Here is a 23,664-nt window from a genome sequence, read left to right as displayed (position 1 = left end):
GTCTCCCCAGGAGATGTCTCCCCCTATGCCGCAAAATGCCTACCCACTAGTAAAGCCTTGCCTCCCCAGGAGAGGTGCCACATCACGTGGTAGATCAATACAGTTACAGAACGTTTGATGCACATGACTCAATGCTGGTCTGATTCCGAGGCGGCATTGCTGGTGAGTGGGACATGCCTATACCAACGGCTGACAACAGTGATTTCAAGAGCTTATGTCTTGCTGCGAGGCCATTGTCCATGCAGTCGGTACAAAAGGTTGCAACTCAATAATGCTATGGGCGGTTACTATTTGTAAAGCTACCCAAAACCTACCTAAACGTCGTGATCCGGTTCCCTGAGCGGCGCTGGAACCAGAATTGTTCCTAAACACTTCAAACTGGGTCGTCCATATGTCGAGAACGTCGTCGCGACCGTAATCCGAAACAATCAATCAATCCCGCCAAGAGCGGTTCGTTACGCGGATTGACCTATGGACCATCGACATTGGGGAGTAGCCGTAATAAGAAACAGCACAGCGATCCCCAATTAAAGAACTATGTCACATCATGATAAGGGTCCTGATAGCAATGATAAGGGTCCTAATATCTGATAGCAAAGCCCTGGCGAGCGATTTTTTGTGGACGCATTCATCCCTGCAAAAGCTCTTTCTCCAACGCTAGCACAGCCGAGTTTGTCATGAAGAAGTGCACGGATGTGTTACGTGGCCCTTCTGGTCGTGATACGGCCGCTGACTGTAAACGTTCTGGTCTTTCTCCGTGCATGCGACACTCAGGCTTGAAGTGACCAGACGGGTTCACCGGCCTTAAACGCGCTGCGCCGGCCGCTCGAGCAGAGGCCCACGTCCCAACCACCGGGACTTTTGGCATGACCGGCAAATGAAACTTTGGCTCGAATGAAACTCCCAAAACGAGCTCTTGATTTTAATGTTGATGTTATTCATGATGCATTGCATTTTATTTATCCCTGGTGTGTATGGTTTGCCGCCTTTGAAATTATTACGACTGCAGATATATTTATTTGACTTCAGGTGAAAACTCAGGCTGTTCCAAGTTTCGTCGGTGACAGAAAATGTTTTTTGTTCAACTCCGTTTTTGCCTTCCATCACTTAACCAACTTTGTATCCAAGTGACTAAGTATTCAGTCCATGACGTGGTTGGCGGATGACCATTCAGTTAGGGTCACTTCAAGAACCTTTGCTAAAGTGAATATTCACAATATTCTTACGGGCATCGTCTCCGTGAGATCGAGGATCATCTCCAAGCATTCTCATTCTTATCTTCAGCGGTCCCAATCATGGCGTGACCATTGTCATGGTACTGTTCCACATGCGGTAAACGCTGAGATCATAGTCAGCATGCTGGCCATTTTCAGACAAGGTGTCCATGTTACGATGCGCGCATTTCAGCATTAGACACTTCCAGGGGATTTTCCGTACGAGTTGCGGTGAAATGACTTATGTCTATGCACGCAGCATACACTTTATTCGACATTTACATTATTTTAAGCTGACTCTGGGTGCGGCACGTCACAAAAATTATTCGAAGCACTTTAATCGAGGGATTTTGTTTCGTCAGAGCCCACGCCAAGCAATGCTCGTTGCGTGAGCTCTTACCCACACCATCGATCGTAAATTCCCGCTCAATGGCGGAATGTTGCGGTGAAAGTTTAAGATGAAACAGCGTTCGGTATGGTCCGTCCTGCCCTTTGACGTCACCTGACATTTCAACGCAGCCGCTGTCACCGGTCGCAGGCCATTCCAGTTAAGGCAAAAAGCGAGCGTCTACAGACTTGAGCCTATTATACCATCGTAAGGTGAATCAGAATGCTTCTTCAATGGGGCACGTAACCAACTGACCTACTGGGACAGACGGGCACAGTTATTTGTTCGATAGCTGCAAAATGATGAAAAATTCCCGACAAAAACATATTTGGCCTGTTAGCATTGTCATTATTGCGGAACCTCCATGAGTTTATGAAGCCAAATGTTATGTGAAAGGTAAGCTTGTGCCTTACGCATTCCTAAAATTCCTGCCCAGCCTCTAGCGGTGACCGTTAACACATGGTGTCTGTCTGGCACCGTCGCAGTTCTCAACCGTTCACTGCAGTGCGCCTGTAGTTTCTTTCATCCCGCGTCCCGTGTCACCGCACAAACGGTTGAGCGGAGTGCCTCGACGGCACCGCCGGCACTGGTAATAGGCTAGTAACAGTGCATTATGTTTCTTGTTCCTTGTATAGACGATAGAATATCTGAGACGCCCTGTCAGAAAGCCTCATAAAATTTCTACAAGCATCCAATTTTGAGCAAAGCTGGGGAGATTAATTTCAAATGCAGTGCATGCATGGATTCACCCATGGCTTAGCTTTGGATGTTACGACCCATGACCGTTATGTGTTCCGACGATTCCAACAAATATCACTAGAATGAAGATCACTACTGCGGTAAAGGTTCGATAGAAGTAGACACACCGCAAGTACATATCCGTGTTAAAAGGGCTCTCTGGCGGCGCAGCAGTCCGTGGTGGTCGTGAGCACCCGGTTACATCCGAATTACAGGAGCCCGCCGCTGCCGGCGGAGTACACCGCCAGTGGAGGGACCCGACGCTCTCCCGATGTTGCACACCTTCGAGGCCGCCGCTGCCGGCGGAGTACACCGCCAGTGGAGGGACCCGACGCTCTCCCGATGTTGCACACTGTCGAGGCCGCCGCTGCCGGCGGAGTACACCACCAGTGGAGGGACCCGACGCTCTCCCGATGTTGCGGCCGCCGGTCGCCTGCCGACAAAACCCCCCAGCACATTTCAAGTTGCAGGGATAATGGTTTTATTCGTGTCCTTGCAATACATCGCGATACTTGATCTGATACCAGACCGTGATTTTCCAGTTGGCTCGAGAACGGGAAACATCCATTGTAAGCCGATGAACATGTTGAGTTGCCACATCCGGAGCCTGTTACCGACGGGAACATTGGGAGAGACAACATTATCCAGCTAAGTCAAGCCTGTTGTGTGAAAACTGCAATTGCTACTCGTTGGACAGGGAGGGATGCTTTTATTCAGTGCTCTCCGGTCCCTGGAGGTCAACATTTCTTCCAGCGCCGCGTACGAACCGTTTTCGTTTTAATCTTTATCGCGATGTGATCAGCATGCTCACTATCGTCAGTGCACGGGCTGCACCACTGCACTGACGACTGATGACGCATCCGCGTGCTGACGGTCAGTGGGCACAAGTGACGGATCAGGCGGGGGCTGCAGGTCTGCAGCCTCGGCCCGCAAAGCGTCCCGTCCGGAGACCGCTCGTAACTCGGACAGAGAATGTGAAGTTCGCTGTGGCAACGATGGGGGCCTGGGCATGTCTGCTCTAGCACCGGAGGCCAGTAGGCCGGCAGATGAGGCAGACGGGCCAAGGCCGTGTGCAGTGCGGCTAGAGCAGAGGGCCACGGCTGCGGCAGCCCCGCGGTAGTTTGGTTTAAGATGGGGCTCAAGCGTTTTGACTGAATGGATTTCGGGAACCGGATCCATGCTCAGCAATGCTTGTTCCTTGGGCCCTGATCCCACCATCCATTCGTGAAATCCAACTCAGCGACAGATTTTGCGGCAGAGCACGGCGTGCCGTCATGGGCATAACGGTCCTCTCTGAGCTCTGACGTCACATGACCTTTAGTGCGGCCGCCGTTGCCGACCACAGGCCACCCCAGTCAGGGGCAAATACTGACCACTTAGAAAGCGGTTTCATATCCGCCTTTCCGTTGCTACTCGCCGCTTCAGCCTGGATCCCTGCAGCGTCCCCAATTATCCGAGACGAGCTACATGCATGAGCCATGAATGGGCTTAGATGCCGCCCGTGGAGGGAGCCCCGTCCGCGCGCCCGCGTCCGCCCCAAGAAGGGTTCCTGTGCAAGATAAGTGTCGTTGTGGAGGGCTCCCAGACTCATGCAGTCTTGCCCCACCATTCTCCTCTTTCCTTCATCCTATAGCCCGTATGGTCACCTCTGGCCAAAAGGGCTCTAATCAAGACCAGATCAAAGCGACTCGAGCCCACCGTACCACGGGTGAGGTCGAATAAGCGCACGACGGACAGAGACCATTGCTGCAAACAAATGTCATCGACACATCATGACTCTTCCATAACTTGCCGCAATGCGTCAACAGAAATATGATCATCCTGTTTTTGATTTTCAGATCGATTTTCCTACGACTGATGCCCTAGTTATTGTGTTAACGTGTAAGTTTCAATTGATTGAGAAAATACAGCCGCTGGCGATTCTCCGCCTTACAACACCGCCTCCAGTTGCTGGAACTGAATAGTACAATCGGATATTGGCGATCGGGTCCACATTACTATAGTCGACCGTAGGACAGCAGCTGCGGCTGCTCAAAGCCATGTCACATCCGACCGACGCGACTCCGCGGACCGGTTTGACGCCGACAACACCCGCCAGTTGGATGGCGGGAGGCCCACCGCCCGGATGTGGGAACGTCGCCTAATCTGCGACCTAAGCCGGGATTTGGTCGTGCAAAGCAAGCCTGAGGTGTGAATCGCCATCCAATCCCTCAACGGGAGTGGAACTGTCTCCAAGGTTGCTGCGGTGTGATTTTTGCGGGATATGCGATCGATACGTGATGCAACACCCGATGTAAAATATCATCTAATGCTCGTGAAAAGGAGGAAGACGATCTCCAGACGCAATGAGCGCCATGTTTGGCCCGGCTTCAGCGCTTATGTGACGGGCAGGTGAGCCGTGATCGTTTCTTAGGTCCGAGGATGGCTTATGTGCCGGTCAGGTGAGAGGTGATCGTTTCTTAGCTCCGAGGATGACTGACGTACTGGGGCAGCAAGGCCAGCTGACCAAGTATGTCATCAGTTTGTCGCGGATTACATGCCTGAATAGGAGCCTTGCAGCCCGACTGGGAGCCATCGCAGCGTTCATCGCGTCAGTCGGCGCTTTGCAGAGTGCATAGCAAGCTGCAAATGTGTCGCAACATCGCACTGCAGCCAACGTCCATACCGCCTGCATTGGGCTCTAGCCAGCCGTATCTCAAAATGAATGGGAGTCGCAGCACTTCATAAAAACCTATGTCATGTAACGGTTCGCTTGCCCGCTTTTCCATTTAACTAAAAACTGTTTTTAGCCTGGTTGTAAGAGTAACGATTATCTGCGCTGGCACGCTCATAAGGCGTTACAGTTTAGTTGGTATCTTTAAATACTTAGTGGATTGAAAACATAGGCTGTTCTAGGCACCGGGATATTGCAAGCTATATCACACACCCTTCACAACTGGCGTCGTGCAATGTTGGTGTGACTTTTCAAGAGTCTGTATCCCGCAGTGTCCTGACCAGCACGTTATGATCGGGTGGACCATACCACAGGGGCTTCCCCAGCCGCGTCCGACGATGGAAACACAGATAACACCCGCCGCGTCCAGTCGCCTTTGTTCTGGACCTCGTGAGGTTTTTCCGACGCGTCACGTCATGGTCAGACCTCTCATACGAACCTCATTGGACTACGTTCACATTCCGCAAAAGCGAGCGGCGGCAGATGTTCTGAACGCTCCCCGGAGCCACAACGCACAAACCACTGACCCAAAGTCGCTTCGTACACATGTATTGTGTGAGTAAAGTGAGTGTCGCAGCTGCAAGCGATCGGTGTACAATAAGCTCAAAAGGCAGTTGAACGGACGCACTGTAACCAGCGTCTTAAAGAGAAGCGGCTCCTTACTTCTGGCTGACCGAAGTAATTTCGATGTAATTGTCTGCTTCCTGCGCTGGTTTTTTAAACCTAGCAACACTTCGCGGAGCCAACCTAAAATTCCAAGGCTGAAGCAATGGATGGAGGAGCCCGAGCAAGCTGCAGTGTCCCAAACGGCAATACATACGTGCGTTACCATACTATGTCGTCTTGGTCCCGGGTGTTTTGGATGCCTCTTTAATTCAGAAATATTGCCTCAGTGACGATAAAGATGTCATCATTTATGAGTTAACAAAGTAATAAGTTTGTGAATAGTGTAGACGATTGATTCATGCAGCAACAGCGACCACCTTTGTATTTCGCTAAAATACAAATATCCTGTACTTATTTACATCGTTCCGCTACCCGCAGCAGTAAACAAACGTGCCACGCATGTCTAAACGCTGAGCTTTCCTGTACTCCGTGTGCATGCAAGAAGCGCCTAAGCGACAAAAGCTCACCGAAATGATTTACTCTATCTTCCTTCTGGGTCTCACCTTTTGTGAACTTACATCATGTCTGTCTGTGTTATGCAAAATTGAAGAAATAAGCCCTTGAAATACGCGACATGTGGAAAAGGTATGTTTTAATACCGGCTTTACATCTTCATCCACCGCATTATGTTTGTGATGCCCAAGTCGCAAAGTTGCTATACGAACTGCAGTTGCATTGACTTTCTCACAGATGCGTACAACGTCCGCCATACGTACAAAGTCTGCCCTTGATATATTGGCATCGCTTCACTGCTCAGCAATTTACCGCCGCAACTTGATTCTCGGTCTACTGAATAAATGTTCTACTCCTTTGCTCTTGACCATGCGTTGGCTCCTTTATGATCACCACTGCTGATTCGACGACAAAGCAAAACACCTTGTCATTTTTCTTTAATTTCGATGTGAATTTCTACTCCATGGCCAAATCAGCTGTGCTTATGAAGCCGATGGATGCTTGCTGAAGTAAGTAGTTCGGCTCTTAAAAGCTCCCGGTACCTAGTATGATTCTAGGTGCGTAGTAGTACATAGTTACTCCTTACTTTATGCCACTGGATTCGAACTATAAGTTATAGCTTTGAAACTGGTTACGGCATGCAAAACTAACGTTGAGCTAATGCACAAACTCAAAAAACAAAAATGGGCCACAAAAACGCGACTTGTGAGGCTGGGAGCTCAGTTTCCCGTGCCCTATTTCCATGGTATATCCTGAAAGAGATATCACAGAGCTGCGCACCACGCTGGCAGAACACCATGTGACATGGTTTGTCCTCTCAGTGCACCACGCTGGCAGGGCACCATGTGACATGGTTTGTCCTCTCAGTGCACCATGCTGGCAGGGCACCATGTGGCATGGTTCGTCCCCTCAGTGCACCATGCTGGCAGGGCACCATGTGGCATGGTTTGTCCTCTCAGTGCACCACGCTGGCAGGGCACCATGTGACATGGTTTGTCCTCTCAGTGCACCATGCTGGCAGGGCACCATGTGACATGGTTTGTCCCTCAGTGCACCATGCTGGCAGGGCACCATGTGGCATGGTTTGCCCTCTTAGTGCGAATTTTTGCCAGCGTGTCGACCAGGTAAGGGTAGCATCTACTGTGAGGCTCTTTTTCAAACGGTTAGCTGTGGTTACCTTCGCATTAACTGTCCTCGGATTACGTTTGAAGGCTGGTGCTGCAGCTGAGGCGTGCAAAATATGACGTACTGTTTTGGATGGACTCAGGGCCATTTGATCTGCACAACACCAAGACTATGGGTGCAAGATAGTGACTAGTCTCGAGACGCCCCGTCGAGAGCGGAACATTACACAATTACTCGAGTTTATCCTTGGTATGCCGTCTTGATAGCTCGGGACTTTGTAATCAACATGAGAGCAAGGGTCATTTTCCTGTGCAAGAAAGCAGATCGGCACGGTCCACCAATCCCGTGGACAGCCGAGTCGACTGGAAGGACGGCCGTTCTCGCGTCATTTCCAGCCGCCTGCCCGTCACGTGGTCCGAGATTCACGTGGCCAGTTCGATCCCACCGAAGATATCAAGTTTGTCTGTCGCGCGGCTTTCGTGTTCTCAGAATCTTCGTAGCATGTTTTGCAACGATTGGGGAAAAATGTGTTTAGCTGCCAAACTATCGCATCGCGGACAATGAGCGTATGCAGCCGCGCAAAAAAAGAGAGGAAAAGAATCAATCACACCCCAGATTTTCCTGCGCCCCTACGCATCCAGGCAGGGGCGCAGTTAATGGGATTTAGCAATTAGGGAGACATATATATATATATATATATATATATATATATATATATATATATATATATATATATATGTATACATATATATATGTAAGTGTCGTCAGTGTCTATTAAATAAAAGGTGTAACTAAATCGTTCTTCCAGCAGGCAATTCAGAAATGAATGCGCATGCAAGCTAGCACTGAGTAGCCTTTCTGAGTTGCTCAGAGTTTTAACAAGCACTTTCTGACCACCGCTATGCGGTAAATAACTACTAAAGTTGTTCAGCGCAACTGCAAGAAACGTTGCATTTACATAAGAACAGTTGTTGGCTTTCTCATACTAATTGATGAAGCAAAAGGTGGAAAGATAGAAATATATTGATACTTTGGTCACAGCCCTTTGCCGATACGTTATAAAAAGTACAGCACTAAAGGATTTGCAGTGAGTTCCAGCCTTACTCAACATCTTGTTTAAGTTTTTTCAAAACAAGGACCGAACAATTTTAAAGAATTGCCGGCATTTCGGGGCTATGCAGGTAATGACTTAAAACAATATTTCAAATGACGGCTGAAAGGCTCAGTGCGTGTCACTAATAGCAAAAGGCCCTGGCTAATCTCCTAGTTTTAGGAAGATATTAAGTGTATTCATGATCGTGCTGGTATATGAACGCACGGGTAGCGTGCCCTTGACATTTTTAGAAGCAAGGAACAATCAGAATCTCAACCTCTCATAATAAGTCATACCGGGGACGAAAGGGGTACCATATTTGGATCCACTAGTGACGGTGGAAAAAAACACAAGCTGTGGTGTAAGTCTGCACTGCAATTCTGCGCGTCCAACCTGCACTAAGTGAAAAATGCTTAGACACATGCTTAATGCTGTTCAAACATAGTGACACATGCAAGCCTCCTATGCCGTGATGGCGCAAACATGACATAAACATATGTCATGAAATAGCAAAAAAGCGAAAGCATGCACAAAGTAATGGTAATGGTATTGGTAAGGCAGTAGTATAAACCTTATTCCTCCGAAAAATCAGGAGAATGTGGATATAGTTGGAAATATAGTTGAAGATACAGAAGCCTTCCGCCATTGTTTTGATAAAGGCATATTGCCAAAATATCAGCCTGACTATATCTCCATGCTCTTGGCTTTTCCGAGTAGTAAGTTTAATACTACTGTCTTATCTATGTGAATAATATTACTCGCTAATGCACTGACCAACTTACGTAATGGTATTGGGTAATGTCTACTATCTACGACTTTAGGGATATTTTTGACAGAGGTATGGATGTCCAGAGTGACAGAGGTATGGATGTCCAGAGTGACAGAGGTATGGATGTCCAGAGCACGTGGGGCGTGGGCAGTCACACGGCAACCGGACCACTCGCATTTGGAATGGTGGTTGGCAGTGAATTCCTGCCTAATCTCCGAAGTGCAAGTGACCTATTACAATTTTGCTCACTTTTTCAACAACAAAAACTCCGTATAATCTAATGGAAAACGCAGCCAGGCCGAATTCAGTGCACGTACGTTTATTGCACCGTTTCGCCGAAGGTTTACGGCCGAAATATCCGTGCATCTTGTCACCTTCTCTTCAGCCATGGATAAGGAATAAGGTAAGCAGAGCTCTTCTCTTGGGAATATTTTTGTTTTGAAAATATGACATTGCGCGCATTATGGAAGAGATTTTAATACGTGCTGGTAGCACATGTAGGCAAAAAAAACCTGCAAGCAATGCACTGGTGTGGTCCCTCATTTTTTCGGCTGCTGAGCGCGTGTCTGCCAAAATACATCGGTACACACTTAGTATCTATAATCTACGGGACTACATGTATGATTCTGCGAGGTTTATTTTGCGCTAATGTGCAACGGAACTGCGCACTATAACATGTCGTTTGATAACCTCTTCACACAGCAGATTGTGTGCCAAAATAAACACTACGAACCGCCTCACAATACCGATTTATTTTATATTCTGGCGCAACATGTGTATTCAAATTTCATAACACACCCCGCAATTTTGTGCTGCTGCATCAAACGGTGGGAGGCAAAATATATGTGTAGATATGATGTGAGCTAGGGCTAGAGGGAATGAGCATTCCAAAAGGGCACCGCTGCATATGTGCGTGAGAATTTGCCGTACATTCTGATTTACATGGAATCTGTTTTTTTCCAGCCGGTCTCCGTTACGCTCTATGGAGCGGAAATAAAACTGTTTGGGTGGGGAAACGAATGGTAATTGAACGTTTTGGATCTCTTGTTTCCACACATCTCCATTGGTATATATATACATACATATATATATATATATATATATATATATATATATATATATATATATTATTACATGTTGCTTAAGTTTCCAAAGTTCTGGTGCATTTACCCCTGCCCCGTCTTCTACCACACCTTGCTAATACCAAAATGTTACAAGAACGTTTGACGTTTTCTGAGTGGCGGAACCATTGCAGCTGCTCGCCCTGGTTAAGAAAGAACTAACACTAAGGTCCGCCTGACCTCCCATTCATTGTCAATGAGCGCTTGTCATAATCTGACGGCTCTAAATCAGGGTACGCAGCGAGTGGCACTCCATCCATATTTCGCCGACAGTGTGCCTCCGAGCTCTCAGTGGCAGAGTGCGTTTCTCACTCGGATGCATTTCTCCGCGCCGCCACGTGGCGGCCGTACCCGTACCTGGCCAGCACGCCGTGCACGTGGTCATGTGCTCGGCGGTCGGAACAGGTCGGACGGGTCGGCAGAAGGTCGGGTGAAAGGCGCCGGTCTGCCGTGTGCCGCCGACCCCGGACTCCTCCCGCGCTGGCCCCGGCTCCTCCCGCCGGCCGCCCCCTTATAAAACGGCGGTGCCGGCCGACACCTCACCACTTCTGCTGCCTGGAGCACCGCCGGACTCGTCATGAAGCTGGTACGTGCAGGGCGCGCCAGGACTGGGGCTTCTTCTGACGGGGGTGGCGCGTTTCTCGCTCATTGATGAATGCTGCGGGAATGGTAATCTCAGTTCAATCCTCTGCGTCGGTAAATGGCGTAGCTCATTTTCACAACCAGGCATGATCCGCAGCTTATGCTGCGTGACAAACAAACAGGCAAAATTTCAGCTGTCTTTTGACCCGTCGTGCAAGTGGTGTTATAGGCTTGATGATCTGCACTCTTGATCAATGACAGTCCACAATCGTGCAATCGGTTACATATGTGCTGAAATGGCAACTGGTGTCGGTAACTGGGAAGCCGGTCACCTCGGTGGCGCCGACGAAATAATAATGTGGCGGACGAGATCCGGAGCGGCCGGCTGCGGCCGCTGACGAGCCCCGTGTCGCCAGCTGCGGCCGCTGACGAGCCCCGTGTCGCCGGCTGTGTCACTGACGAGCCCCGTGTCGCCAGCTGCGACCGCTGACGAGCCCCGTGTCGCCGGCTGTGTCACTGACGAGCCCCGTGTCGCCGGCTGTGTCACTGACGAGCCCCGTGTCGCCGGCTGTGTCACTGACGAGCCCCGTGTCGCCAGCTGCGACCGCTGACGAGCCCCGTGTCGCCGGCTGTGTCACTGACGAGCCCCGTGTCGCCAGCTGCGACCGCTGACGAGCCCCGTGTCGCCGGCTGTGTCACTGACGAGCCCCGTGTCGCCGGCTGTGTTACTGACGAGCCCCGTGTCGCCGGCTGTGTCACTGACGAGCCCCGTGTCGCCGGCTGTGTCACTGACGAGCCCCGTGTCGCCTGCTGTGTCGCTGACGAGCCCCGTGTCGCCGGCTGTGTCACTGACGAGCCCCGTGTCGCCTGCTGTGTCACTGACGAGCCCCGTGTCGCCTGCTGTGTCACTGACGGGCCCCGTGTCGCCTGCTGCGGCCACTGACGAGCCCCGTGTCGCCGGCTGCGGCCACTGACGAGCTCCGTGTCGCCGGCTGCGCCACTGACGCGCCACGTGTCACTGGCTGCGCTACTGACGTACCCCGTGTCGCCGGCGGCGCTACTGACGTACCCTGTCTCTCCGGCTGCGCCACTGACGTGCCCCGTCTCTCCGGCTGCGCCACTGACGTGCCGTACGTCGCAGGCCATCCTCGCCTGTCTGTTGGCTGTCGTCGCGGCGCGGCCGCAGGATGCGGTTGCTAACCGCGTTCGCGACCGGGAGGCCCAAATCCTCACCTTCAAGAATGAAAACAAGGAGGACGGAAGCAACGAGAACTCGTGAGTTGGTGTCGGGCCGAACCTGACCCGTGGCGTGCGTGGTGCTGTCGTGTACACCCCGGACATGTGGCATGCGTTCGTGGGAGGAACGAGTCAGTTACGTAAATGTCTAACCGTTTCGCTGCGCATACATTTGAGTGCGCAAGTTTGCGACGCATCGTGCACAATCTGACAGCAAAGCGTGCAAACTGTAAGCTACTCATAGCTGTCCGCGTGATGCTGCGCAGTCGCCTGCCGTCCCAGGCGCCGACGCCCACAGCCGGCGTCGCCGGCCGCACCAGCGCTCGCTCACGTGTGTGGCGTACACGGCTGCTGAACACATAGCTGACCGTTCACCTGCAGCAGGTACACGGCTGGTGAGCACATGCTAACCGTTCACCTGCGGCAGGTACACGGCTGGTGAGCACATGCTAACCGTTCACCTGCGGCAGGTACACGGCTGGTGAGCACATGCTAACCGTTCACCTGCGGCAGGTACACGGCTGGTGAGCAATGCTAACCGTTCACCTGCGGCAGGTACACGGCTGGGTGAGCACTATTGCTAACCGTTCACATGCGGCAGGGTACACGGCTGGTGAGCACATGCTAACCGTTCAACCTGCGGCAGGTACACGGCTGTGGTGAGCACATGCTAACCGTTCACCTGCGGCAGGTACACGGCTGGTGAGCACATGCTAACCGTTCACCTGCGGCAGGTACACGGCTGGTGAGCACATGCTAACCGTTCACCTGCGGCAGGTACACGGCTGGTGAGCACATGCTAACCGTTCACCTGCGGCAGGTACACGGCTGGTGAGCACATGCTAACCGTTCACCTGCGGCAGGTACACGGCTGGTGAGCACATGCTAACCGTTCACCTGCGGCAGGTACACGGCTGACAACGGCATCAGTCACGACGAGACGATCGAGCTGAAGGAAGTGCAGGCGACCGACGAGGACGGCAACATCGTCACGCGCGTGGTGCCCTTCTACACAGGCGTATTCAGGTGAGTCGGGTGGACATATTCTCACTGCAGTCACCACAGGTCGCGCGCGGGGGTGAGGCCCGCTCTGGTACGGCCAAGCAATGCCCCGACGTGCCTGCCGTGGCTGCGCGCGGCACACTCCTCTGGGAAGTATGAGTAAACTACCGTTAAAGGAGCTGAATCGCCAGCTGCAATCGCGCAGCTAGTAGATCCTTGCTCAACGCAGCTCTGTACTGGCCTTCCGATGATAATCGGCCATTTAGGCTGGCCTTCCGATGATAATCGGCCATTTAGGCCGCCGCTCCTCTGTCGACGACGCTATGCTGTTGATAGCCTCGGGTCTTCGTTCTGAGGTCGCTAACGATGCGCCCTGTTTGCTGCAGCTTCCCACTGGACGACGGCACGTTCGTCAAGAGGCGCTACTTCACCGACGACACGGGTCTGCACATCGAGGCCGATGACCTGCCCCAGGCCCCTGTCGATCCCCAGGCACCTGTGCTGTGATTTATGTTGCCCCAACCATTCTGCTTGGCGTCCTGGCCTTGCTTTATGAACTCATCGCCGTTTTAGCGCTCATACTGGAGTGGACTGGCCCCGCAGATAGGAGCAGTCAATACATAACGACATAGTCACTTGATGCAGATGTTTTACAGATGAAAAAGAGAGAGAGAGAGAGAGAGAGAGGGAGAGAGAGAGAGAGAGAGAGAGAGAGAGAGAGAGAGAGAGAGAGAGAGAGAGAGAGAGAGAGAGAGAGAGAGAGAGAGAGAGAGAGAGAGAGAGAGAGAGAGAGAGAGAGAGAGAGAGAGAGAGAGAGAGAGAGAGAGAGAGAGAGAGAAAGAGAGAGGAGAGAGAGAGAGAGAGAGAGAGAGAGAGAGAGAGAGAGAGAGAGAGAGGGGGGGAGAGAGGAGAGAGAGCCAAATACATCGTAAGCAGGCGCTATTCGGCGCGTGACGTAGCAGCGTTCACAGTGGTGGAAACCAGGAGTACATTCGACGCAAGCTGGTTGACATGGTAAAACTATGTAAGATTTGCGCACACTTTTCAAAACATTCAAGGCGTTATACAAATGCAGACAGAGATAAATGTCGCAATGGCGCTGCAATCACGTCAGATCATGAACCTCAAATTAAACTGCGAGCGAAGTAAGTAACATGACCAGTAGACGTCAGTCGTTTCTGCGAAGACCTGGTGCGCGAAATAGTTTTTGTTTTGTTCAGTGTTTTTTTTAAGATTTGAGCGTTGTTCAGAAATTGAAGGGCTCCCACTTGTTTTGAGTAACTGCTTCAGCTATGTATTCAGGTGCATGACTAAAGATGGACGCCCTGGAACCGTTTTCCAATTGCCATGTGTCCTTTTTCGGACTTCGCTGAATTGCCGAGCGTGCTAAGCTCCATCCCACAAAAACTTTTCCCTCGTGTTCTCAGAATCATGTTTGCTGCTGTTGCTAACCATATTCAGCTTACTTGGCTCTGTATTTCGTAGTTGAACATCTTTGCATGTGAGTACCAACAAAACGCCTAGAGATTACAGATCTACAGTATCCAATATCTATTGCACATTTGTTTTCAAAACATATACTGAGATCCGAGTTTTTAGCAGATGTTGATAAGAAGTGCAAGGTCCTTGGCATATTTTGTTCGGAATTTATTTCAGGATCGGTTGGATTTTGTCGTAAAATATTCTGGGATCCACTTTGGCAGACAGTTTTGTGTTGGATGAGGGTGCCTCAATTACGACAGCTCTGCTTTATCTCCTCTCTGACACCAAGTTTTCAAAGTCGCTGCCTAGTAGCCAAACCCATGGTGTGAGTAAAACACACTTAATACACACTAATAGTAGTGTATTAAGTGTAGTAGTAGTAGCGTGCATAGTGACGTCAGACACTGTAGAGTAGTTTTGGCAACGTGCATGGTGACTGCCTCGTTTTCAAAACTAAATTTTAGCAGATTTAAGCTTTACAAGGTGCCTTCAGTGGGACAAAATGCTGCCTGATTCGAGCACCGTCGGAAAACCCTATCCCTACTTTGCACGGAGACCGTCGTTTGTGATCTATGCAGTGTATAATTCCGATCTCTACGATATCGAATCCTCCTGGCAGCGGTCTACGCCTTCGGCGGGTCAGGCCTCGAACGAAATATTGCGGTCTGAAGTAACTTTTTCTTTAGAATCCAATCTCATTTAAAAAACATCCATGCCGCGTTCAGAAGCTCAAAGAGTAAGACAAGTTCTCTTGTCTCGCTGTCTCACCTAAATGAAACATTCAGATATTTACATATTAAACATTCAGATATTATACGCCTTCTGCTGTTTTGTGTATTAATGCTGCGGCCGCAGCGTGTCTATAGGCATGCGAAGAATATATTTTTACTTTAGTGGCGGACGAAATATCTTGAACATTATAGATCTGTGCAAGCAATGATGTTTAATAGTGTATCAAAAAGCAAATACTAGCATATTGCCTTCTACCCTTATCAGGGACCAGTGGCGACTGTAAGATGTACGACGCTGTTTGGGAAAACGCATGTCTGACAGAGCGCTGATCAAAATACATATCACAGCCATTGCCATACCTCCCTCGTATTTCCGTAACTTGCACCGCTCCTACCACTTTGCAGTTTTGACCGTGCTGCATTTGAACACTGGTGATATCATGGAATTTGAGATTTGAGACATCATCTATCAACAGTTTCTCTGGATCCACCCCAATTTCATCTTCATCCGCTTCTGCAACATCCATGCATCTATCACCGGATGTAGGGCGGACAGTAGCATCAAATCTATCCTACCAACACACCTAAACTGAATTTACCATCGAAACTGATTTGCATTTATGTTAGCAAAACATGATGGCATATCCTCTTCATACACAATTATAATGGAGCGCAGCATACAATGCCTGTATATTCGCTATGTCCATCCAAAGTCTTCAAGAGGCGTGGTACTTAATCTTTCATGGCAAGGTTAGAGATGTAAAGGACTGTCTCAGCTGAACATCGACGTTTAGTGCTGGAAGGAAATCTGCCAATACATGACTTGATAAGCCGTGATTTGTCATGTCAATCAAGCATACGCATACAAATCAAGCCTGCGGTCGTTCCTGGAAGATTTCAGGTGACACAATGTCGTGCAGATGCGTCATGTTGACGGACTATGTCACCAGATTGCTTCGCTCTAGCTGAGGGAGTATGATAATGAGGCAGAAGAAACCGGTGCATTTGGGGGGGACGGGTTAGTCACCTCAGCCTGAAAATTTCCAGCAAATAGAGCAAAAGTTTTTCATTTGTAGGGGACTGCTTTAGGATCCACAAAGACAACTATTGTATGCAACTCTTGATGTGGCTTGGATGATGAGATGATGAATTTCATGAGACACGAAAAGCCGGTACGTTTAGGGGGGGGGGGGGGGGTAGCCATCCTGGCCTGAATATATGGCAAATGGAGCAGAGGCTTTTATTCGTAAAGAAATGTCTTAGGATCCGTAAGGATAACTATTTCATGCGATTCTGGATAATATTTTTTGTTTGTCACTGGATCCACGTGCAAATGAAAACCTTCATGCATTTTCCGAGAGTCCAGCAAGTATTCAAGATCATTCTAAGCCTCCAAGAAGCCGCATGATATCCAGGATCTCTGCAAAATGTTGGGAAGAATAATGAATGATTCAGTATATGCTCAGAAATCTTACGGAAGAATGTGGAAAGATCCAGTATATATCAAAGCATTTTACGCAGATCTTTTATGATTCTATGCCCACATCTGGCATCCACTCACATGATCGATGAGCGCTGCGTGCGTCAGAGCTCTTGGGGGATCCATTTGTTCATGCTGCATAATGTCAACCGGTCGGAGAGGCGGGATTAAAAGGCTGCTGGACTCGGATCTAAGCGACGCCGCCAGTGGTCCTGTTCAGGGGTAAGCCACGTTGCTAAGCCGCCATGCCTGTTTTACAACAGTCCGGCGCAGGATGTAGCCCGGCTGCGGGCGTGGGTGTCAGGCAAGTGACCACAGTATGGACGAGGACAACGCTGCGACGACACCATTTAGAAGTTGTTTAACCTGAAGACGATTAAATGTTGGGTGCGAGGTCAGTACTCTTCAAAAACGTTTGGCGTGTGACCTTTAAATGTCACTGGCTCACCTTGAAGTCAGACCAGAATTTTGTGCATCGGCTGAATATACTTAAAGAGTCCTAGCACTGAACGATTATACAATCTTGTCTGCGGAACATTACCTCGGATCGGACTTCCCATGTGTCCCGGCATAGACATGTCTACTACAACTTGTTCTATACTGTTCTATCCTTACAATTATCTACTTCTCTTCTCCCTCCTTCTTCCCTAAGGCATATAGAGAGGTCTGTGGTCCCGACTATTCTTTTGCCTAGCGTGAAGAGGAAAATCTCAGGAGTGATTGATGTTGTCGGGATGTGTTGCTTTCCTGAGAACAAAATGTCCAAAAAAGTAGCACCCATGAACTTAGGTCCGGTTCCCGCTAGCCGCAGGGTCGTCATAACTCGGTGCGGTCCTCGGACCTAAACTGACAGTAAGAAGAGTCTGATCCGATGCATTTCGGTGCACTGAAACCAGAAATGGTCTCAGACTATGTTAAGTCCGTTATCTTTTCGTGTTAGAGCGCTAACTCGTTAAGCTTAGTCCCTGCACTAGCGTGTGAAAGCCGCTTTTGTCCTGATCAATTGGCGTATTAAGTGACGCCCCCTATCCCGTCGGTAGTTGAAAGATTAGACACCGTGCTTAGAAAGTAAGCTTTGTGTTTAGCATTTGACCAGTTTAACCTGCCCGTCACAGTATAAACGGTAAAGGACGTGTATAAGTACGACTAATTTAGTGAGGAGAGTATGTTATACAAAACGGGACCCTGGACATGCAGCTATTTTTCCTTTCTGCTCATCTCCACCCAGGTATGAACACAAAAATATCACGACATTAACTTCATGGAATTTTATCATGGTCTATTGATTATGCAAATACTTTTTATTAACCGCTTTTTAGGAAAAAAAACTGCACAGCTCGACACCTGGTGCGCACCTCATCAGCGCCCGCGTCAACCTCATCAACGCCCGCGTCTAGTAATGCTTGCCACGTGAGCCCAGCCTCCAGCACCTGCCCGGCCGCCTGCCTGGTGCCTGGGGGTCCACGTGAGCTCAGCCTCCAGCACCTGACCGCCCTCCTGCCTGGTGCCTGGAGGCCCACGTGAGCCCAGCCTCCAGCACCTGACCGGCCGCCTGCCTGGTGCCTGGGGGTCCACGTGAGCCCAGCCTCCAGCACCTGCCCGGCCGCCTGCCTGGTGCCTGTGGGTCCACGTGAGCCCAGCCTCCAGCACCTGCCCGGCCGCCTGCCTGGTGCCTGGGGGTCCACGTGAGCCCAGCCTCCAGCACCTGACCGTGTAACCGGCCGCCTACCTGGTGCCTGGGGGTCCGCGTGGGCCCAGCCTCCAGCACCTGACCGTGTAACTGGCCGCCTGCCTGGTGCCTGGGGGTCCACGTGAGCCCAGCCTCCAGCACCTGACCGGCCGCCTGCCTGGTGCCTGGGGGTCCGCGTGAGCCCAGCCTCCAGCACCTGACCGTGTAACCGGCCGCCTGCCTGGTGCCTGGGGGTCCACGTGAGCCCAGCCTCCAGCACCTGACCGGCCGCCTGCCTGGTGCCTGGGGGTCCACGTGAGCCCAGCCTCCAGCACCTGACCGGCCGCCTGCCTGGTGCCTGGGGGTCCACGTGAGCCCAGCCTCCAGCACCTGACCGGCCGCCTGCCTGGTGCCTGGGGGTCCACGTGAGCCCAGCCTCCAGCACCTGACCGGCCGCCTGCCTGGTGCCTGGGGGTCCACGTGAGCCCAGCCTCCAGCACCTGACCGGCCGCCTGCCTGGTGCCTGGGGGTCCACGTGAGCCCAGCCTCCAGCACCTGACCGGCCGCCTGCCTGGTGCCTGGCGGCCCACGGCGCGAGCCACCAAACATTTAGGTTGGTAACCCAAGGGCAGAATACTTCGGGCGTTGCGAATTGATTTACATGTCTGCGCACAACATGTGCCGCAGTATACCGACATGTCACGACGTAGCCTCGAACGGTTGGTCCTATATAGCTTTCCTCATTTATGAAAAACGTTGTAGTTTTGTTAAAGGTGACACCGTTTAGCTCGTGTTTCCGAATCGGTTACCATGGCCACACAGAATTTCTCATTTAGCGTCCTCATTTGTCTCAGTCGAGCCAAACACCGCTGACTTTAGTTTAAATTAAATGCTATACTATAGGTAACACACAGGTACTTACCACAGTGCTGCATACTGCATTAGCATCTAGGATGGCTACACCCCAGGTTCATGGAGCGTATTCCAAAGCCAGTCAAGCTTCTGTGCACGAGCCACCGCAGGGCAGCGGGAGCGCGGCCGTCAGAGCGGTGCGCTTCGCATGATCAAGTCCTGTGACGTACCGCCCGCTTTGTCTGTTGATGCGAACTTTGACGACCGGAGAGCCCAGAACTTCTGAGATTGGAAATCATCTATTGCGAGTCTTTAAAAAAGAGCGTACACAGCACCTCAGCAGCCAAACCTAATGTGGTCCTTTTGTGCCAAAGCAACATGCACATATTCGCTCCGCCATGCGTGTGCCTGTGCCTGCGTGAGTGTTTTTGTAACCGGCCCCGCCTAAATTTGGACGTGCTTTTTAGTGCACACCACAATACAATACGAGCTTATCAGGTTTGTTAGCGAGCAAACGGGCCTTCGCTGCCAGCGCGGCGGCAGCGTCTCCGCGATGGTGTGAGCAGCCTCTCTGCCGATTGGTCTACACCATCTGGAGCCCACATGTGGGCCACGTGGGTTTATGGGGACACGTGAGCGGGGACGCACGGTCCCTGCCGAGCAGTCCACGTTCAGGCTCCGACAGCGCGGCTCGACGCGAGCCGCGTCAGCGTTTACGACGACGACGACGACGACCTCGGAGTGTGCGACGCCGCCCTTCCATCCCCCCTCTCACCTTTGCCTTGCAACTCTTTGGGTAATAGAAACTCTTCCTTTTCAACGTCTGTTTTCGAATCAAGTCGATGGTCCTCCGGAATACTAACGAACTCTTTCGCACGAACAAGGTTTACTTATTGATTACATGGCAAGATAAGTAATGTGATCAACAGTCGGGAATCAGAAAACATTGTACGAGGAACTGCTCAGCTGCCTGCTCTGCAGACCTGCCCTTCAACTTTCGAATCCACTCACGTTTCCGGGATACATCACTTGGGAATTTATAACATCACGTCCCCCCCCCCCTTTAAATGCCCGCGAGTTCCGCAGGCGCTGGACTAAGCAGGCAGGGTCCACAGGCGCTTGACTGGGCTGCAGGATCCACAAAATCCGCAGGCGTTCGACTGAGAAGCAGGGTCCACAGGCGCTGGATTGGGCCGCGGGGTCCGCAGTCACCGGATTGGGCCGCAGGATTGGAAAGCGTCCGTCACCGAGTGTCAGGCTTGACAAAAACGATTCGCAGCGACTGGAATCGTCATGGAGCTCGACAACTTGCATCGACGGCCATTTAGTATGTCATTGTGGTACTATGATTAGTCCTTGAGATTGCGGGGTGGGGTGAGGGCAACGCGCGTTAGTTTTTACCGGCATGATCTTTTTGGCATGCCGCAGATCACATGCATTGATAGAAAACTGCGTATACTGCAGTGGTGCAGAAGCCATGCAATAGAACTTCTGTGGCATATCAGATATAGCGCTGTAGACAGAAAGGATCTAAATTCGCTATTTTCATGCTGGTATTGTGGGAAATTGGCCAACAGGTTATGTATGTCTGAATGCAACACAAATGTGGCAAAGCATTTCACCAAAATAATGTATGGCATGCTCGCTATCTGAATAAGGACGCTTCGATGCACCACTGGTTGAGAATTGACTCCAGGATCTGCCCATGCTGAGGACAACCCGCCGGCAAGCTGCCGCCATGGCGAAAGCTGACGGACACAACGTCAGAGGATACACACGCCAGCACATCGGACATTTCTCTGATAAGTTTAGTATTTTGCCAGCCCATAGTCCCACCTCGTTCTCTCGGACCAATTCCCCTTGGACAGACTCAGAATGCATAGCTTTTTTGGCGCAGGGTTTCAGGCGGCAAGCAATTATTGATGGGGCTAAAAGTGCCAGGGAGGAGGCTGCTAAAAAAAATAACTCAGAAAGATGCGCCTGCGATGGAGGAGGGAGGTCACAGTGCCAGAACACATCTCACGTGTAGCTTTGGCTGATTATCATCAAGGACCCCAAACATTTTATCACAAACCCAGTTACGTCATCTGCTGCCAACGCGCAGGAAATCCTCCAAATCTAGCACCCAGCCATCAAGAGGTCACTGTAGCCAGAAACGTCACGCCCCGGCCGCGCTGGTAGCCGGCGCTCCGGTTGACCTGTACTGCGATCGCAGCCCGGCCGCGCTGGTAGCCGATGCTCCGGTTGACCTGTACCGCGATCGCAGCCCGACCGCGCGCGTGGAGGGTGCGTAGGTCCCATTGCTGAACACCAGCGTCACTACGTGTTTTCGACCTTAAGTACAAGCATGACCAAACTATCAGCATTGACCGATAAATAGCCTTGGCATTGACGACTGTTTTCAGAATTGCCAGAATCTAAATGTGCAGTCTTATTAAATGGAAAAATAGGTGACGTCCCGTGGGAAATCATTTCGCCGACCATTTTTCCGATTTTTTTCGATTCATTTCATTCCTGATCAGTCTATTTTGATGATTACTGAAGATACGCTCCATGCCGAACTGTTGTGGTGGATTGGATGGTGGTATGGTACTAACGTGAATTTACTACTAAGTCAGCAAAGGAAAAAAAGGCGCCATCTATACACACGATGCTTGGAAGCGTCTTGCCGGATGGTCAGATGCGACTGTAAAAATGAAGTAATGATTGGAACTGCTTTTCTCACTTGACCTGCCGTAAGCTTGATATAAATGTGTGACGTATCATTGAGGCTATATGACTACCCAGCAGCTGAGGCTATGTAACGTTGACCGTTTCTCACCCTGGCCAGAATGGTGGGCACGGTGGGTGACCAAGCCCTGCGTCTCTGGTTTCCCAGACACGGAGTTTAACCACCACACCGCTGATTACCTGAGCTCGATAAAAACAACTCTTACACTGCCCTTTATACATTCCGGCTTCTTAGATTCACGATGTAACGAATTTAATGGAAAAACTCACGTTATTTGTCATATTTTACCCGATGTGACCGTCTTGCCAAACGGGTTTAACCTGGTCACGGACGTTAACGACGTTCAGGGCACAACATTTCCACATTTTCGCGACCGGCGGACAGGAAGGTCTGACGCACACAGCGCCAAGAACGCATCACGGAGCGTCGATTTTTCACATCTGACCTCTGAGCGTCTTGAGGGTGAGTTCACAGGACAGTGGTCTGATGTAGTGGGACTTGCTTAAAGGTCATAGATAAAACAGTCTTGGACTGAGGCAGCTGAAGTCAGCTACAATGCAGCAAACGGTTCGAGAGATGCGTTCAAAACACAAAGACGCTGCGTACATATGTCCTGGTAACGGTTGGTCAGCGCCTTAAGCCACTCCCACCGCCTTATACAGTGTTGCTGGCCTAGTTGGAGCCATGAGGAAAACGTCGAGGTTCTGAAAAGAACCGAAACCTGCCGACGCGCACCGCTATGTTTGCCAGACTGCACGTCTGGTGGCGCCACTTGTTTCTCACATAGGGGCGCTGCTGGTCTGGTTAAGGTCGTCAGCGACTGTCGCTTCTGTACCTGACTGACCAATATAGACGTTCGTTCCTAGAAGCAGAAGGGAGCAAGTGACCAGGCCAGTGTTACAGCGCTTCGCACGGATTTGTGCTTGGCCAATACCGGAGCTTCTGTGCAGAGTATAACGACCTTACAATCAACACGAATGCGCAATTAATGTGACGCTTCACTTACCAAACAGCATACGTTAAATTTTAAATGGGCCTTCGAAAGGAGCAGCGTATCGTACTGTGCAGCACTGTGCTAAGCTCCACTAGGATGGGGTTTAGCCAGCATCGTAGTTAAGTAAAACTCTCCAGATTGCGTTTAGGGACTGCCATAGTGCCTGAGTTTCCATGCCGTATTGGCAGTTCTCACACTGCGTTGTCACTTAACACGAGTGATGCTCTGGATCGGAATTAACCCCATGCTGAACACCCTCAGGAATATGACAACACACTCACTTTGGCCAGATGTGTTACCAAATTGTAACATACGCTCGCGCTTGGGGTCAGTTCCACCCACCCCCAGCTTTTTTTTCTCAAAATAAGTTCCGAACGGCGCGGTGCAGCCGCCCCAAACTTTGTTAAACTCTAGGAAACTAAATTTTCGACCTATTGGTATCAAATTTCATATATTCTCTGAAGCGTCTGACACCTGTGATAGGTCAAGGTCAGGCTATAGCTCTCAGCAAAGGCAGCTCCTCAGGAATCGTTCAATATAATGCGAAAACAGTGTTCGGCAAATTCGTAAATTTTCGGATGGTTTCTCAGACAACGGCTTTATTGAAATAAGGATCACGACTAGT

The 23,664-nt window shown here is 50.7% G+C and overlaps 1 protein-coding gene across 1 annotated transcript; it reads left to right on the top strand.

The window, feature by feature from the left end:
• Positions 1–10,760: 10,760 nt before the first annotated feature.
• On the top strand, positions 10,761–13,734 carry LOC119101505 (cuticle protein AM/CP1114). Its single transcript, XM_037224844.1, has 4 exons — positions 10,761–10,866; positions 12,004–12,137; positions 13,005–13,124; positions 13,487–13,734. The coding sequence occupies exons 1-4, from the start codon at positions 10,858–10,860 to the stop codon at positions 13,605–13,607; spliced, it is 384 nt and encodes a 127-aa protein (XP_037080739.1). The 5' UTR covers positions 10,761–10,857; the 3' UTR covers positions 13,608–13,734.
• The last annotated feature ends 9,930 nt before the right edge of the window (positions 13,735–23,664 follow it).

The sequence above is a fragment of the Pollicipes pollicipes genome, unplaced genomic scaffold (assembly GCF_011947565.3).
Source record: "Pollicipes pollicipes isolate AB1234 unplaced genomic scaffold, Ppol_2.1 Scaffold_4881;HRSCAF=5763_pilon_pilon_pilon, whole genome shotgun sequence".
NCBI classification, from domain to species: domain Eukaryota; kingdom Metazoa; phylum Arthropoda; class Thecostraca; order Pollicipedomorpha; family Pollicipedidae; genus Pollicipes; species Pollicipes pollicipes.
This window is presented reverse-complemented; position numbering and strand designations above follow the sequence as displayed.